The 15408-nt window shown below is 36.4% G+C and overlaps 1 protein-coding gene across 13 annotated transcripts in view; it reads left to right on the top strand.

Annotated features, from left to right (window-relative positions):
- The window catches only part of PAM (peptidylglycine alpha-amidating monooxygenase), a 281694-nt gene that overhangs the window by 231458 nt on the left and 34828 nt on the right, over positions 1 to 15408 (top strand). For 7 of the 13 annotated variants that reach the window (XM_054590011.1, XM_054590016.1, XM_054590015.1 and 4 more), the window contains one exon: positions 5928 to 6251. The exons of the other annotated variants lie outside the window; for them this stretch is intronic. In XM_054590011.1, the coding sequence (XP_054445986.1) occupies positions 5928 to 6251 (324 nt within the window). The remainder of the gene's footprint in view (positions 1 to 5927; positions 6252 to 15408) is intronic. 13 annotated transcript variants of the gene reach the window in all.

Raw genomic sequence — 15408 nt, 5'->3', positions numbered from 1 at the left:
TGGTTAAACTGCTGATGAACACCCCCCTTATTTTCCTTGTGCCATAGAAATCACGAGCAATACAGAAGTAAGAGCTGTTTATTTTAGGTAATGAGGTACTAGTGCTGTATGTGGAAAATGGGAGTTTATATTCTGAAAGATTATCAAGAGGTTCTTGATCATTTCTAAAATTAAAATGCCTGCCACAATTAAGATTTAATGCTGTCTAAAAGTAGTGATACATATTTTTGTATGCAATAATCTTAAAGTATTTATTTTTAAGGAACCTCATGGGGAAATTTTTTCAATATATGTTTCCATCTATTTTAGTTTGATTTCAACATATTCTGAGAGTGAACCAAAGAAATCCCCATGCTGGTGGCAGGGAAGAGGGAGTGATCCCTGCTAAATAGAAAAATGCCTGTTGAGGCGTGAAGAAGTTCCCACAAGCACACAACTTCTGACTTGGAGTTTAATTGGTAGTGTTTTAGATTCTCTTGTGTGATGCTGTCCTCCCTTTCCTGCCACAGTAGCTGCTACCACAATTCTGTTTTCCAAATACCAAACCCACTCAGTCAAATTCCTTAAAAGACCTAGAGCAGTTCTGCATTTCATAAGATACAAGTCAAAGTTTGAGTGAGAAAAAGAAACTCACTGCAGCCTAAAATCATCAAGGAGACATTTTTATCTCTACTGAGGCAGAAGCTAGGGGTGCCTTTCTAACACATTACTATTTATTACAGAATCATTTATTGAGTATCCTCTATGGGAGGAACAGTATTAATCGCTGAAAATATGGTATTGAATAAGAAGTGAGAGGTTTTTATTTTTTTATATAAAATCACATTTATACCTTGCCACTTGTCTCTTCCCAGGTAATTTTAATGTATAAGAAATGTTTTCAGGACATCTTACAGAACTTTATAATATATGCAAAGTATATTGCCAGTGTTAAGTGAAAAGTACTGATGAGAACAGAAAACTTCTTCTACTCTTTCAAACCCAAGACAATCAATTACTATTCTTTAGGCCAGTTTTGAGCAAATCACTATGTTATGTATGTGTTGACTAGGTTACAAGCATTCTATGTTATAATAAAGAGAGGGCAGGCCAGGATAGGACAAAAAGAAACTTGTTCAGTGAAAAAGTAAACCCAGTACGTCAACTCAGAAGACAGTTAATTTAAAAATAAAATATATATATAAATATATATTATATATATATATATACACATATATGTATATAATATGAGTGACAGGTCTGAGATGAATTCACAGGAAAGAGTTGATTGGCCAGTTCAGGAAAGAGAAGGGAACCTGGATTTAGTATAGTGACCAGTTAGAAGGGAGGCCCCTCAGTCAGGCTCTCTCATTTGAATCCCATTTCAGCTCCCTAACAGCTGGACAGGTTAGCACTATACGGCTAGTTTCCTTATCAAAAATGAAAACAGTAAGTATGTCATGGAGATTAAATGTGTTAGAATTGTATTAAGCAGTCAGCAAAGTGACTGGGTCATGCTAAGCTCTCAAAAAATATTAGCTGCTATACTATTGTCATCTGTAGCTTATAAAGTTCTGTTTTATATGTTACTTCTGTCAATAGTATGTCAGGCTATAATACATCCCAGTTTTTCCAAGATTGTCCCAGCTTATGCCTAGAATAAGTATTAACAATGCCCCTTTTCATTCTCACATGTGTTCCAGTTTGGGAAATGAATTATATGGTTACCTGAGCAGTGGGACCCAGAATAAAATCAGAGAATACCACCCTTTGAAATACAAAGGTTGACAGAGCTGAGGAAAAAGTGGGATATAACTTAGGGGTGTCCAGAGGAGGCAGGCCATCACTGATTGTCCGTTGTACAGAGGTAGAGCTGTTTTAATACCATTCCAGACAAATTTTTGACATCAAAGGTAGGATATGGGTCTGTTCCAAGGAAAAAGGGGGAGAGTTTTTTAGCGTGCCAATCAGAGGATGCTAAGACTCTCAAATGAGTAGAGGTGGTAGGGAGGGAAAAAATGATGGTGACAAATCAGCATGATGAATCAGTTGACTCTCTGTGTCATGGGTGAGAGAGGGAGGAATCTAGTTTTCTGGATTGATTGACCCAAAACACAGGGTCATCACTGAGAGAGATACTGTAAAAAAGATAAAGTGTGGGGAGAAGGTTAAGAGCTCAATTTTAAACGTGTTGAATTCAAGATTCCTACAAAACTGACACCCAAGAGGAAACTTTCAGAAGGCAGTTGTATATGCCACTTTGGTACTGGGAGAGCTCCAGATATAAGAGCCATCTGTCTGGAGGTAGCAGCTTACGCCTTGTGAGTGGCCGAGCCAGGAGAAAAAAAGTATGGCAGGGCTAGACCTCAAAAAACACCAACAATTTCATATGTTGGCTGGCAGAATAAGAGAAAGCAAAGATGATATGTGGAGAAGATCTGGAAAGAAAAATGTTATAAGAAGAGACCTGCTACCACCGGTAAGTCAAGATAGATTAGCCAAATAATAAGATATATGCATATGCATAGCCCATGGACACAGACAACAACGTAGTGAAGGTCAGGGAGGGAGCTGGGTGGAGAGGGGCAAGTGAGGGACATCTGTAATAGTGTCAACGATTTTGAAAATGATGGAAAAAGAAGATGAAGAGTCACTTGGCTGTCACTTGGCTTTGGCAACTAGAAGTTCTTAAGCAGCTCAAGCAGAAGTCATACGTGGATGAAGAAAGAAGTGAGAATAGATGCCTTTGATTTAGGTAAGGACAAGGATGTAAGGAAGGATGTAACAGTGCACAGCCCAGCACTTCCAATATGGTAGACACTAGCCACATGTGGCTATTTAAATTCAAATATAACTTAATTAAAAGTAAGTAAAATTAAACATTAAATTCTACAGTCATAGTAACCACATCACAGGTACTCGATAGTCCCATGTATCTACTGGGGAACACATGTATAGAATCTTTCCATTATCACAGAAAGCTCTGTTAGACAGTGTTGGGACCTGCAAAAGTTAAGGGGAAGAGGGAAAAGCTTGAAAAGACACTGTGTCAAAGAGGGTCTCTCTCCACCGCCACAGCCACTCAAGGTAAGCCCAAGTAAGTGTGTTTGTAGCCTGAGTCAAGTCTTCGGCAAAGAGATTGTATTAGAAAAGAAAGCAGATCGGAAAGGCTCTAGCAGGTGCTGGGAGGGCTGGCATGTGGAACACTGAAGTAGGGATAGTTCCTTCTCCAAAAATTAACTAAAAAGAAGGAGAGAGAAAGTACAGATACAACCTCCTTTGGCAAAGCTAAGAAACAAATTGCTGCAGCAGCCATAGTGACCTGAGAAAATAGAGGGCTGTACATTTAAAGATTTTATTTCCATTGTAAAAAATTGCAGTTCTTGAATATGAAATAAGAATCAATTTTTAAAATTTCAGGTAAACAATAGATTGAAGCAGATGCATGTTGCAACTACAGTTTATATCGTTTGTTGGTAATTTTAATAGCTACAATTTAGTAGCATCTACTTTATACATTGGACTGGGCATTTTGCATTAACAATCTTTAAATCCACAAAACAAATTATTAAACGTAGTTTTCAGCATTACAAGGTTAAATAACTTACTTAAAGGCACAAAATAGCTACAAAGCATCAGGGTTGGATTCAAGCACTAGTGTTATGAAATAAAGACCAGACGTTGGACAATAGCAATACAGGGTAAAACCAGGGTGCTGTAGCTGCATGCAGCAGAGACACTTAATGTGATAATCAAGGAAGGTTTCTTGGATGTGTGATGCCACGTAATATCTGAAGGTTGAGGAGAGAGTTGATTACTAGAGAGAGAATGTCCCAGGAAGAAGAAACAACATCTTAGATTTGGCAGTCAAGGAACTGAAAATTCTCTTTGCCTGGAAAGAAAAAGAGGAATATTGAGAGATGAGATTGGGATAGAGAGGACAAAACTTCCCCTATTTATATTCTACTCCATCTGTTACACTCAGAGTTACTTGTATTTCCTAAATCAGGATCTTAATATGACTAGGAAAAATGGTTACATTTCATGATTCCATATATTTTGTACACAGAAGAGGAGAAAAAAATAAATAAAACCCTCTGGTTTGTGCATAAGAATGGAAGAGCCAGCCATCAAGTGACTTCTGTCCCACATCACAAGCTGTTAATGGAGATGTTCTCACAAGGCCAGTGCAACCTGTCTGTGGCCAAGCTTATTGCTTTGTTATATTTTTGTTTTCCTAACCCAGTAATAACTGTAAGTGATCATTTCAAAGGAACTGAGTGCTCTGTATTTGGTACTTTACCACAGATTTTAGATTTTTTGACAAACCTGAATAATTGTGTGCATAGTTCTGAGCCTCGGTTCCTCCATCATTGTTAGCCTAATGACATTGATTCAAGTTTTGAAATTATGTTGTTTTTCTGCCCCTGGAATAATCTTGTGTTGGTTTTTTTTTTCTATAAAATATGTTTACAGCAGCATGTTTAACTATTTATATTTAGTGTATGGGGCAGGAGAATTTAGTAGTAATGGATTAATTTCTCTTTTGTGAGGATGAATGCCACTGCGGCTCTACATTTGATTGAGCTGTAATTTGCTTTGTTCATTTTACCAGGATTGGCCCTATTACTTGGTAATTATTATCTGATTAAAGATTTCACCTAGGATAAGCTGCTTTCATGGGCAAGAATTGAAAACCTACTTTGACTCATTAAACCAAGAATATTTGTAAACATGACAAGATCTCTTAGCATCATTTTGGAGAGATTTCTATCACCTTGCACCTGTCTTTTTAATAACATATTCTTTAGTGAAATGTATCATAGCTAAATAAGCTATCATTTTCATTGCCCGGTGATCATAAGGAAGATTTTAAAATGTTATCCAATGGTGTTGTAAATGTAATTAAAATAAGCAGTAAGACTCCGTAGTCAGAGTAATTTTATTAGCAGGACTTAGAATAATGCAAGAAAAAGGAAGAGCTGTGGATTACCTTTGAATTTGGCTTAGGAAAGCAGATTTGTGTTTCTATTAAGAACATATATGTTTCCCATTCCCAGAGCTGATGTAAATGGATTTGAAGTCATAAATGTAAACGATGAGGATTAAAATGCTTCATGAACTAACCATGGTCATATTTTTTATCTGTCATAATATTTTATAAATAATTTATTTTCATGGAATTAGACTATCCTATCCAAATTTACTCCTTAGTACAGGAAGACATGAAATGCATTTCAGTGATGAGTCATTCCAATTATATTAGTTTGTTAAAATCTTCTCTTTTGTTTGAAACTGATTTAAACAGTATTCTTTTTCTCACCAAATTAGCTTTCTAGAATTTTTCATTTCTAGTTTAAAATGAACAAATGGAGCTATTTACAGTAGCATTGCTAACACCACAATAAGCTCGGTTTCCCAATTGTCACGTTGATTCATATCTGTTAGATTTCTTGTGTTTTATAACACCTGCTCAAAAATATACATTAAAATTTTTTGTGGATCATAATTTAATAGGCTTTTTAAAGACAGCTTCAAAGGGTTTGTCTGTAAAGATAACTTTTCTGATGTAGCTGTTGATAATATTTTATTTTAGAAATCTGTTCATTCTAGCTTCCAAATGAATCCAGCTATACTGTGAAAACTATTTATTGAAAAGTGCTGTACAATCATATATGCATTATTTTGTTTCTACTAAAATGCTAATAGAGGTTATCCAGTGTGGTTGGCTCCTGGAATAACAAAAAAAAAAAAAATAGATGGTATATGAAACAAAATGTAAAACATATTATTTTTTTTCATTTTCTGGAAAGTCATCTCTTTTTTTCCCTTCAAGCTTGAAAGTTTGAGAGCAACCCTCTCTTTCACTTAACTTTTAGGGCAAAAAATTTGTAAATTTTGCAATTTTATCAACCCTCCACCCCTTATCTCTTCTCTTTTTTCCACAGGTGATTTCTATTCACTGCTTTCCAAGCTGCTAGGAGAAAGGGAAGATGTTGTTCATGTGCATAAATATAACCCTACAGAAAAGGCAGAATCAGAGTCAGACTTGGTAGCTGAGATTGCAAACGTAGTCCAAAAGAAGGACCTTGGTCGATCTGATGCAAGAGAGAGTGCAGGACATGAGGAGAAGGGCAATGCTATCCTTGTTAGAGACAGAATTCACAAATTTCACAGACTAGAATCTACTTTGAGGCCAGCAGAGAGCAGAGATTTCTCATTACAGCAGCCCCTGCCTGGTGAAGGCACCTGGGAATCAGAACACACAGGAGGTGCGTTTGGGGCTTTTCTAAAGGATAAAATATGAAATGCTGCAATCCACATTAGCAAAATCTGAAGGGAATAAAAATTAATGGGTGAAAAAAACTCATTAATAAAAAGGACTTTTATCATTAGAAAAAGTATTACTTAGATTTGGGTTATCAGAAAGCACATTGGTTTGAGGAGTATTTCTTTGCATTTTGGTCCAGTGCTTCGTAAATTCAGTTTCTATTCAATTGGTGATCCAGAATTACCAGGACCAGAAACACTTGGATCATGTTGGGGATGGTAGCATATGAAATTCAGGGCAACACATTTTTATCATATCAACATTTTCCATTTTGCTCCATGGAAAAAACCTGAAAATTCAAAAAATGATATGTAAATTCCTAGTGCATGACATACTTATACACTACCTTCTTAAGGTATTAGCCTTCCTCTCAAAAGGGGTCTCGTACTTTTCATCCAAATGACTTGTACGTCGTAACTAGTTTTATGACTTCGATTTCTTAAGTTCCATCATTAATTACTATCTTAATTGGAAATTCGAGTAGTTATTTCTGAAGGGACCTCCAGCAAGTGAGTAACTGTCAGATTTATCTTTATTTCTAACCATGATTGGCTTCCATAATTAGAGGACAATACCTTATTCCCTTCAGGTTTCTGTACCAGCCAGCTATGGATGCCTCATCTTTGTCTTTAACTGTGTTGTGGCCTTTGCGATATTGATTGTGTTTCATGTTCCTTGCTAATGTGGAAAGCCAGATAATACAGCATGTGGAGACAGTCTCCAAAAAAGCAACTGATAGTGTGCATGGTAGTGTTCCGTGCATGGGCTCGGATGGCACAGGCTGCCAGCTTGATGTTTTCAATACAGAATTGCAGGGAGCCATGAATTATTCAACACCCAGATGATTTTTATTTTGTAATTGAAAAAAATTAGCATGCAGTGTCTTTTGTTCACATGAAAGTTTCAAACATTGTCCATTGGGACTGGCCTAATGGCCTGTATGAGATGTTAACTGGAACCCAGATTTTTATTTCTTCGTATTTAACCAGCATTAGCCCTCCTCTAACTCATTCTAAATTTATCTAATAAAACTGTGTTTCTCAAGACCCCCTTGCATTAGAATCTACAGTGCTTACGAAAAACCTAGACTCCAGAATCCTTCCAAAGAACAATGAGTTACATCTCTTAAGTATGATGCCTAGAAATCAGTGGTGTATTATGGCCCTTTCCATTTCTTAAGCAGGCTGGGGTGTCTGTCTGAACCTCTATATTAAGGACAGTAAATTGTAATGCAAAGAATGTGGAAATAAAAGGCAAAAGGGCCTCTTTGGTGAGAATATAATTGTCTTCAAGTGTTAAATGTTAGACTTGCCGCATGCTTTCTTCCATGACCTGTGTTTGTTTGTTACTCTTGAATTTAAAATAATATCATGGCCATTTATATGCATTGGAAGTGTCAATATAAAAATCATAGTTTGACTTAAGACATTATGTTCCTGAAACCTACTTAGTTTGTCTAAGAAAGAAGTGCTTAAGATACCCAAAATACATTTACTTTCCAAATCTCTTCATATTTTCCAGGATGGTCAAATGGAAGGGCCCAGTAGAAAAATGTTTCTCCATGATCTGGTTCAAGAAGTTTCCTTTCATTTTAAATATGTGGGTGAATATCAATGAAGCAAATAAAATGAGTTTTATAGAATAGTAATCTACAACGCAAATCCTAACTGTAGAAAGGAAATGGGTGTATGTTTCCTTTGTGAAATTATTTATTTTAGTGTTATTTCACTACTCTGATTCAAAAACTTTTTCAAAATTAAATGCAAAATGGCAAAACTCATATTTAGGTAACCTATTTTTCTAAAGTCTTTCTTTTCAATTCTATCTCTATTTACCATAAACAATGTGGTACTTATTAATTGAAGATGTTTCATTCTTTGTATAAGCCATGAAGATGCCTGTCTTCAAGAAGTTTCCATTTGCAAAAAGAGAAGTAGAAAGTTAGTTATTGGCATTAAAGCCTTAATAAAATATATTAGTAGCCTGATTCATGTATATTCCCCAGGATATGAGCAATGAGAGTAATTAATGGATGATCTTCCATTGTTTTTCTCATACCCTTTCTTTACTCCAGGCAAAGCTGAGAATGGAACCCTAATGGTCTAGGGGAATTAACTGTATGCTTGAGTGCTCACTCTGTTTTAAGGAATGGTTTTAAGTAGCTTTTCATACGGGAGTATTACTAAGAAATGTAAAGGCTATTGTGTTACTTGATATTAGAGCTCTTACTCATTTCATGTATCTTTGATACCAGTTAATAATTTTCACATGAAGGAATGGAAGCCTAGAGAAATGAAGCTATTTGAATAAGGTCACAGAGTCTCAATTTAAAACTTAGACTTCATGATGTCAAATGTGCACCTTTTAGTTCTTTACACTTCAGGATAGTTGTGCTCACTCAAAGCAAGGCCGACTCGCTTGCCTAATTTAGATGCGCTTACCTGGGGGCTCAGGACCCTCACTGCTCAGAAGCTGAGAATTCCGCTCAGGACCCTGTTCTGGTGCCCCCATTTCATGGCACTAGCACAACCCAGTGCTGTGGCATTTTCATTGACCCACCTACACTTTGGAACTGCAGTATCGTAATGGGTCCCATCAAGCTGATTAGAGGGTTCAAAGGTGAAATTATTCAATCCGACTGCAAGACAGACCCAGAACTAACTGAATGTTTCAAAGGCAACACCATTTTTCGGACCTTTGGAGCCACAATTTCACTTGGTTCCATACACTGGCAACTGCATTTAAAGCTGAGTTTTCCACTTCATTATGGGTTGAGTATCAGTAGGCACCAAGATTCATGAAGAGCACCGTAGAGGGGCATTGTCCAGCTTTGCAGAGCTGAGAAAGACCTGGCATTCCTGGGAACAAGATGGCTAAGTGCTGTGTCTTCAGTGTGTTTCGAAGAGTGCAAGCACCCGCAAAAAGACAGCCCCTTTTTTGAGGTCTTTTCTTCAGGACTTTTGGTGAGGTTCAGAGTCTATTCAGAAAACCCTCCTCCCAGCAATTAAATACTGAGAACAGTATTAAAAACAGAGAAATTTCCTGAACAGGCTCAGCTGGACTAGATGGAGGTTTTCCAGTGGGAAGCAACAGTCACAGCATCCCCACCACATATGCGCATGAGCACGCAGTACAGGTTGCCGCCCCCCCGCTCCCCCAGTAGTTCTCCATTTGTCTAAAATAAAATTTGAAAACCACTATCAGGAGGTGGTATGAGACAGAACACAGCAGGCCTTGGAGCCCGACTGCCTGGCTTTGAATCCCAGCTACACCATTTATTATGTGGTTCCTAGGCAAAATACATGCAAAGTGCTCTGACCAGTTTCTGGCACATAGAAAACATTGAATAAATCTTCTAATACTTTAACAATAATTATGATTATTATTGCTACCATTAATGTCATCTTGGATGAAAATTTCAGAAATTTAAACACCAAAGTAGTGGAACTAAATAGTAATTACTTTCACTTAAGCAGCATCTATGAGAGAATTTTCTTGCTATGTGTAGAAAAGCTGCAAAATTTGGCACTCTAATTTGATAAATTATGAAAATGACTTGGCAGGGTTCTATCATAATGGAAGTTTATGGCTCTTCAAATCTCTGATTACTTATATTGATCTGTCTTGATATTTGCCTGTGATGGATGATGTACAGTGTGAATTGGTAAATTGAGAAGCAAATGTATTCCTTTTTATACCTAACATAGTTTTGGTTTCCACCATTAGTTTAATATTTATATTGAGACTGCATTAATAGAATAGAAAAAAAAAGTTAGGTGTCTTTATTCTATCTAGTTGCCTTCTGGAAATCAGACTCATTGAACAATACATTAAAAACTACAGTAGTTATCTGTTGTCACTGGCAAACTTGATTATACTACTATTTGCTAGCATATGGAAGCCTGACTCAGCATAGATGGCATACCACTGGACATCTAAAACTACATTTGTATTTGTGTGATGCTTTCCAACAGATAAGAGAACTCACAGAGTCTTTAAGTATTCTGTGATACATTTAGATTCCATTTTATTTCTATGAACAACTTTCACATAACTCAGTCTATCCTTTTAACGTATTTCAGCTATATGCTTACCTCTAGGTTCAAGACTCATGGTATTTCCAGGGTAAAATAAGGCATTCAGTTGGCTGATTTTTAATCTCTGGAGGGGAGGAGAATAATAAATACAAGCACATACACAGCCCTTACTATGAGCCTGGCTAAGTGTTTTTAGATGCATTAACTCATTTCATCCTCACAACGAGAGCCCTATTTATAGATCCATCTGCAGAGGAAGAGACTGAGGCATAGAAATGTTACAGCTCAAGGAACTAAGATTCAAAGTCAGGCAGACTTGCTCCAAGCCTTCATTTTTAATCACATGGTTATTCTGCCTCTCACGATAAAATAAAAGTAATGGTGGATGGATAGGTAGGTAGTTAGGTGAGTAGGTAGGTAGGTAGATAGATGACTGCATTTTTCCAATCATTTCATTATCTCATTTACAATCATAACTGTAGTTATATATTACCTTGGGTCATGCTTTCTCAATCACTATCCAAACAAATTGACCAAGATGACCCCATTTGCAAAAAGATTATCTCATTTAAAAAGAAAATAAATTCTGCTAATACTTTTGAGCCCCTAGTTATATCTTAACTCTCTTCCTCACTTCACTCCCTTTAAATGACACATTATAATTAGTTCTTGTTTTCTTTCTCATGTGGGTATAAATATTTCTCCCATAATTTTAGTTAATTATAGTTATTGCTGGCACCTCTGATGAATAACAACCTCTGACCAAAATAAGGCATCTTTTCCTCACTAGATGAGAATTTGCAAGCGTAGAAAAAGCAACCACTACCTATTGTTCTTGTTTTTGAGGCTTTCTAGTGATTTCACCAGGATCTATTCCTTAAGATCAAATGTGAGGAGCCTCGTTATGCTTCAGTTGAGTCATAGTTCTGGGTTTGAAAATATATTTTTTCTCAACTTGATCTAATTCTGTTGGCTCATATGTAACACAGGTAAATGAATGCCCTTTTAAATGCTTATTAATAATTTCATATGAAGGCAGCATTGATCATTAAAGGAAATTTTCTTGGAAAAGTATAATTCATTAATCCTTTTAGTGATTTATTGATACAGTTTCAATAGTAATGTTTAACTTTTTCTGAAAATAGTTACTTTTTTCCTAAATACATGGTGGAATATGAGGTTGCCCATTTACCTTTATTTATAATAAATTTGAGTTCTTCTGAAATAGTACTATTATTTGATATCTAAATTTAGAGCAATTGACACTTGGAGTTGGAAATAGCATCCCAAGGTCATGTGTAAGAAATTTGTATTTAATTTTCAAATTAAAACTATAAGTCTACAGAATTAATTAATCATGTACTGAATCACTTCTTAAATAAAAGTGGAGAGGAGTCTGAAATCAAAGTTTTGACTTCTCTGTGATTGATAATGTTAAGTTTAAGTTAGACCCCAAATATATTTTATCATACAATTTTTTCATTAAGGATTTGAGATTTTCCTTTATTGGAGAAATTATTATTATTATTAATAGGTAATTATTAGAAAATAACCATCCTTAATATTGATGTCTGAAGTCTGGCCCAAACCAACAGTTCATTTCCTATGAAATAAAATGACCTGGGATAAGCCAGTATGCTCTAGCCTGATTCTTATGTACAGATGGGCAGGGATTGGAAAACCATCAGTATTAATTCCATCTATACACACTAGTGCTAAATGACTGCCTGATTCTTGATCATTTAATCTTGAAGCAAACAGCTTACCTGATAATGAAAAAAATGGTGACACTGGAAGTGAAAACATCAATTAACTGAGGTAATGTTCACAGAAGAGAACATGAACTCAGTTCTTTAACCATCTTAGAATTTCTCATTGACACAGAGACCTAGATCCTAAAGGTTTTGCGGCCTTGGCTAGGTAAACTTAATAAATGTGCAATAATATTTTTAATGAAATTAATTTTAATAAAGTAATGAAAAATAATTTAATTTCTCCAAATATTCTCACCATGCACAACCTAGTTCTCCTTTGCGTTGACTCAGCACCAACAGAGCCAGTTCACTCAGTGTTAGCCCTCTTACACATTTCCTCATGCACCATCTTTACTGTTTTGAAAATTCACCAAAAGTGTATGTTTTAATAAATGTGTACATATTTACACTGAGTTTTCTTCTTGAAAATTTCCAACCAAAAAGGATTCTTACATGTGAAGAAATAGTTTCTTAGCATCCTATGAGTCAATGATTTTTGTAGACTTTCAAGCACTCATCAGTCTACGGTCAATGATAATTGGGATCATCCATAGCTAGGTGAAAGTTCTTTACACAATACTTCCAATATTTCATTCAAATCGCATTTGATCCCAGGACACTGTATGAATTTGGACATTGCGTACATTCTATCAGAATCAGTATCTCTGCACCTTCATGAGCACCTGGCTTCCAGTACCTGTTGGTGAAACACTGAATAGAAAGGTTCCAGGAACCATAATATTTGCTTATTGTATTTAATAAAAAATAATTAGCCAATTAGCATTTTTATAGAGTCTTTTCACAGTGTCGTTAGCATAATGCTATGGGTAAAAACAGGTAGTGCCAGTTAATCATAAGGTTAAAAGGCTGTTTAAATGCTAGCTGACAACGTAAACAAGAAAAACTAGAGTGTAGAGTTCAGGTTAGTGCACTTAATAGGCCATTGCTGTGGGCCAGGGCCTGTGCAAGCCATGGTGACGAAACAGTGAATAAGACACGATCCCTGCCCCCAAGAAATTCCATCTAGTTGTTGTGCCTCTGCACTTTGAGAATTGGATGAAAGCAGCTGGATATTTATATTGTCATGAGGTTCAAGTTTCTCTTGGAGCCCATCCAGAATCTTCAGGAGCCGGTGAAGGAGCATAGAATGATGGCCCCCAAACAGACAAACTGTAACTGAGATGAGAATGAATGAAGTACAACCTGAAATTCAAGCAACTTTACAATAACTTAAACATTTTCTTGGGGGAATGACTTATCCATCTAGACCTCTCTGATTATCATGCTTATGCCCTATTTCCAAAGTTCACTTACATAAATGCAGTTTTAATTATGTCGCCCCATGCCTGGAAACCTTCAGTGGTTCTCAGTCGTCTGTAGCAGGTGACTTTTCTCCTATTATGACACGCGTGGTAGCTGATGAATGCTATTCATCTGAGCAGCCCCTTTCACATCTACTGCTGTGGCCACAATTGTTTGCAAATTTAGAAATGCCAGCTGTAACTCTATCCCCCTTCTCTCCAACGCAGGAAAGCATATCAAAACACATGTGAGTGAGAATGACATTCTCATGTGCTCTAACATATTTCAAAAGTAAATTATTCCCAAACTCTGTGCTCTACTGCTATAGTAAGGTTCTTGCAGCATGCCTCAAAATTAATCATGGTATAGAGCAAGACACCACAGCTCAGAACGACATTCATTCATTTTTAAAGCCTACTCCTTCATGTTGTGTACCTCTGGGTCTCTTAATCCTGCCTCCTCTTTCCCTATCCCCACCTGATATGCACAAGTATCCTTTCCCTAGTACTTAAAGATCTTGAAGCACATTCTGCAATTATAAACACCGTCTCTTTTGATCTTTCTGATTTAAATATTCTCTACACACTACTCAGTTAGCCCTCCATGTACCTTCAAGTGCAAACGCAAATGTCTTCCACTGGGAAACCACCCAGATCTGACCTTAACCCTACCGTCCCCCGCCCAAGCCACAGGAAGGATTACAGGACCTTTCCTACGTTCCCGCCCAATGTTGTGCTATAAGTATTTGTTTTCTGGTTTTTTTCCCTCATTTTTCTAGTTCCCCAAAGCCAAAAACAATGTCTTATTCCTTTGTGTTCCCAAAATCCAGCTTAATGCCTCACCTAAATAATACACTTGAAGAATATTTGTTAAAGATGCTTCAGTAAAGCTTGTAGTCAGAACTGATGTAGCCTCCTACTGATTGTGCTCTTTTTTGTTAATTTTTATGAAAGAAAAAAGATAAATGTGCAGAGGTAAAAATATTTTGAGCGAAAAGGTACTATATTTTTGTATAGCTGCGAGAATTATTTTGAAGTGTTTATTCTGACACTGGCATCCCCTCAAGTTTTCAGAAGCTTCCCTTTCGTCCTCATCTTTAATGCCTACCTTTGATTTTACTGTGTGCTGCGACATCCTCCAGAGGGTGGGGAAGATAAATGAGACTCAAATGGCTTCTTTTCTACTTCTTTGTATCTCTGTTGAAGCATTTGAGAGGGGAAGAAATACTGACACTGAACACAACAGATCTCATAAAATCTTACCTATCCTTAGTGTAGTTACTCCATACATTATACTTATTTATTTGTGACCATGTTTTTAAAAGGGATAACACAGATGGACTCAGGTATCCTCTATAAATGCATTCTGATCAGAAATGACAATGATTTGGACGTTGTTCAATCAGAGAGCTCCTGTGATCTTTCTTTTATATTAGGAAGTAGTGAAATATAAGCTGTGAAAGAGAATGTCTCCCCCTATTTTTGTAGGGACCTGAAGTTAAGAAAAATAAAATTGGTATCTTAAATAGTTCTTTGTACAAGGGATAATCAGTGATCGTTTATTGTAGGATCTAATGTATATTGAACATCCAGAATTTACACAGTAGTTAGAGAGAGGAAGAGAGAGAATCTTTATTGGCCATACCTGCCATTTATTTATAACATTTAAAAGCTTTATATGGAAATGATGCCATCCATGTTGCCATATTTTCCAAAGATACTAATTTAAAATAGGAATCTTGTTAAGAAGAAGGTAGTCTTAACATTTGTTCTTAATGACCTAAGGGTAAGCTGGTTTTATAGGCATCTTATCAACAGGAAAAGAGAACGTGTAATTCCCAAACAAGTTCATAGTCGCTTATGTTATTTCATAGCTCAAGAAGCTACTTGGCATGTGCATGTGGTATATCGTATGTAGTGCACGGCTTGTTTTTTTTTTTTTCTTTGCAGCTAGTGATGTTACTGCATGAGTATGTGAATGTTCATAAGGTTGTGTTAACCTTCTT

The sequence above is a fragment of the Pteronotus mesoamericanus genome, unplaced genomic scaffold (assembly GCF_021234165.1).
Source record: "Pteronotus mesoamericanus isolate MK-2021 breed Mesoamerican mustached bat unplaced genomic scaffold, CSHL_Meso_final scaffold_167, whole genome shotgun sequence".
In the NCBI taxonomy this organism is placed as follows: domain Eukaryota; kingdom Metazoa; phylum Chordata; class Mammalia; order Chiroptera; family Mormoopidae; genus Pteronotus; species Pteronotus mesoamericanus.
Note: the sequence above shows the minus strand (reverse complement) of the source record. Positions and strands in the feature narration are given on the sequence as shown.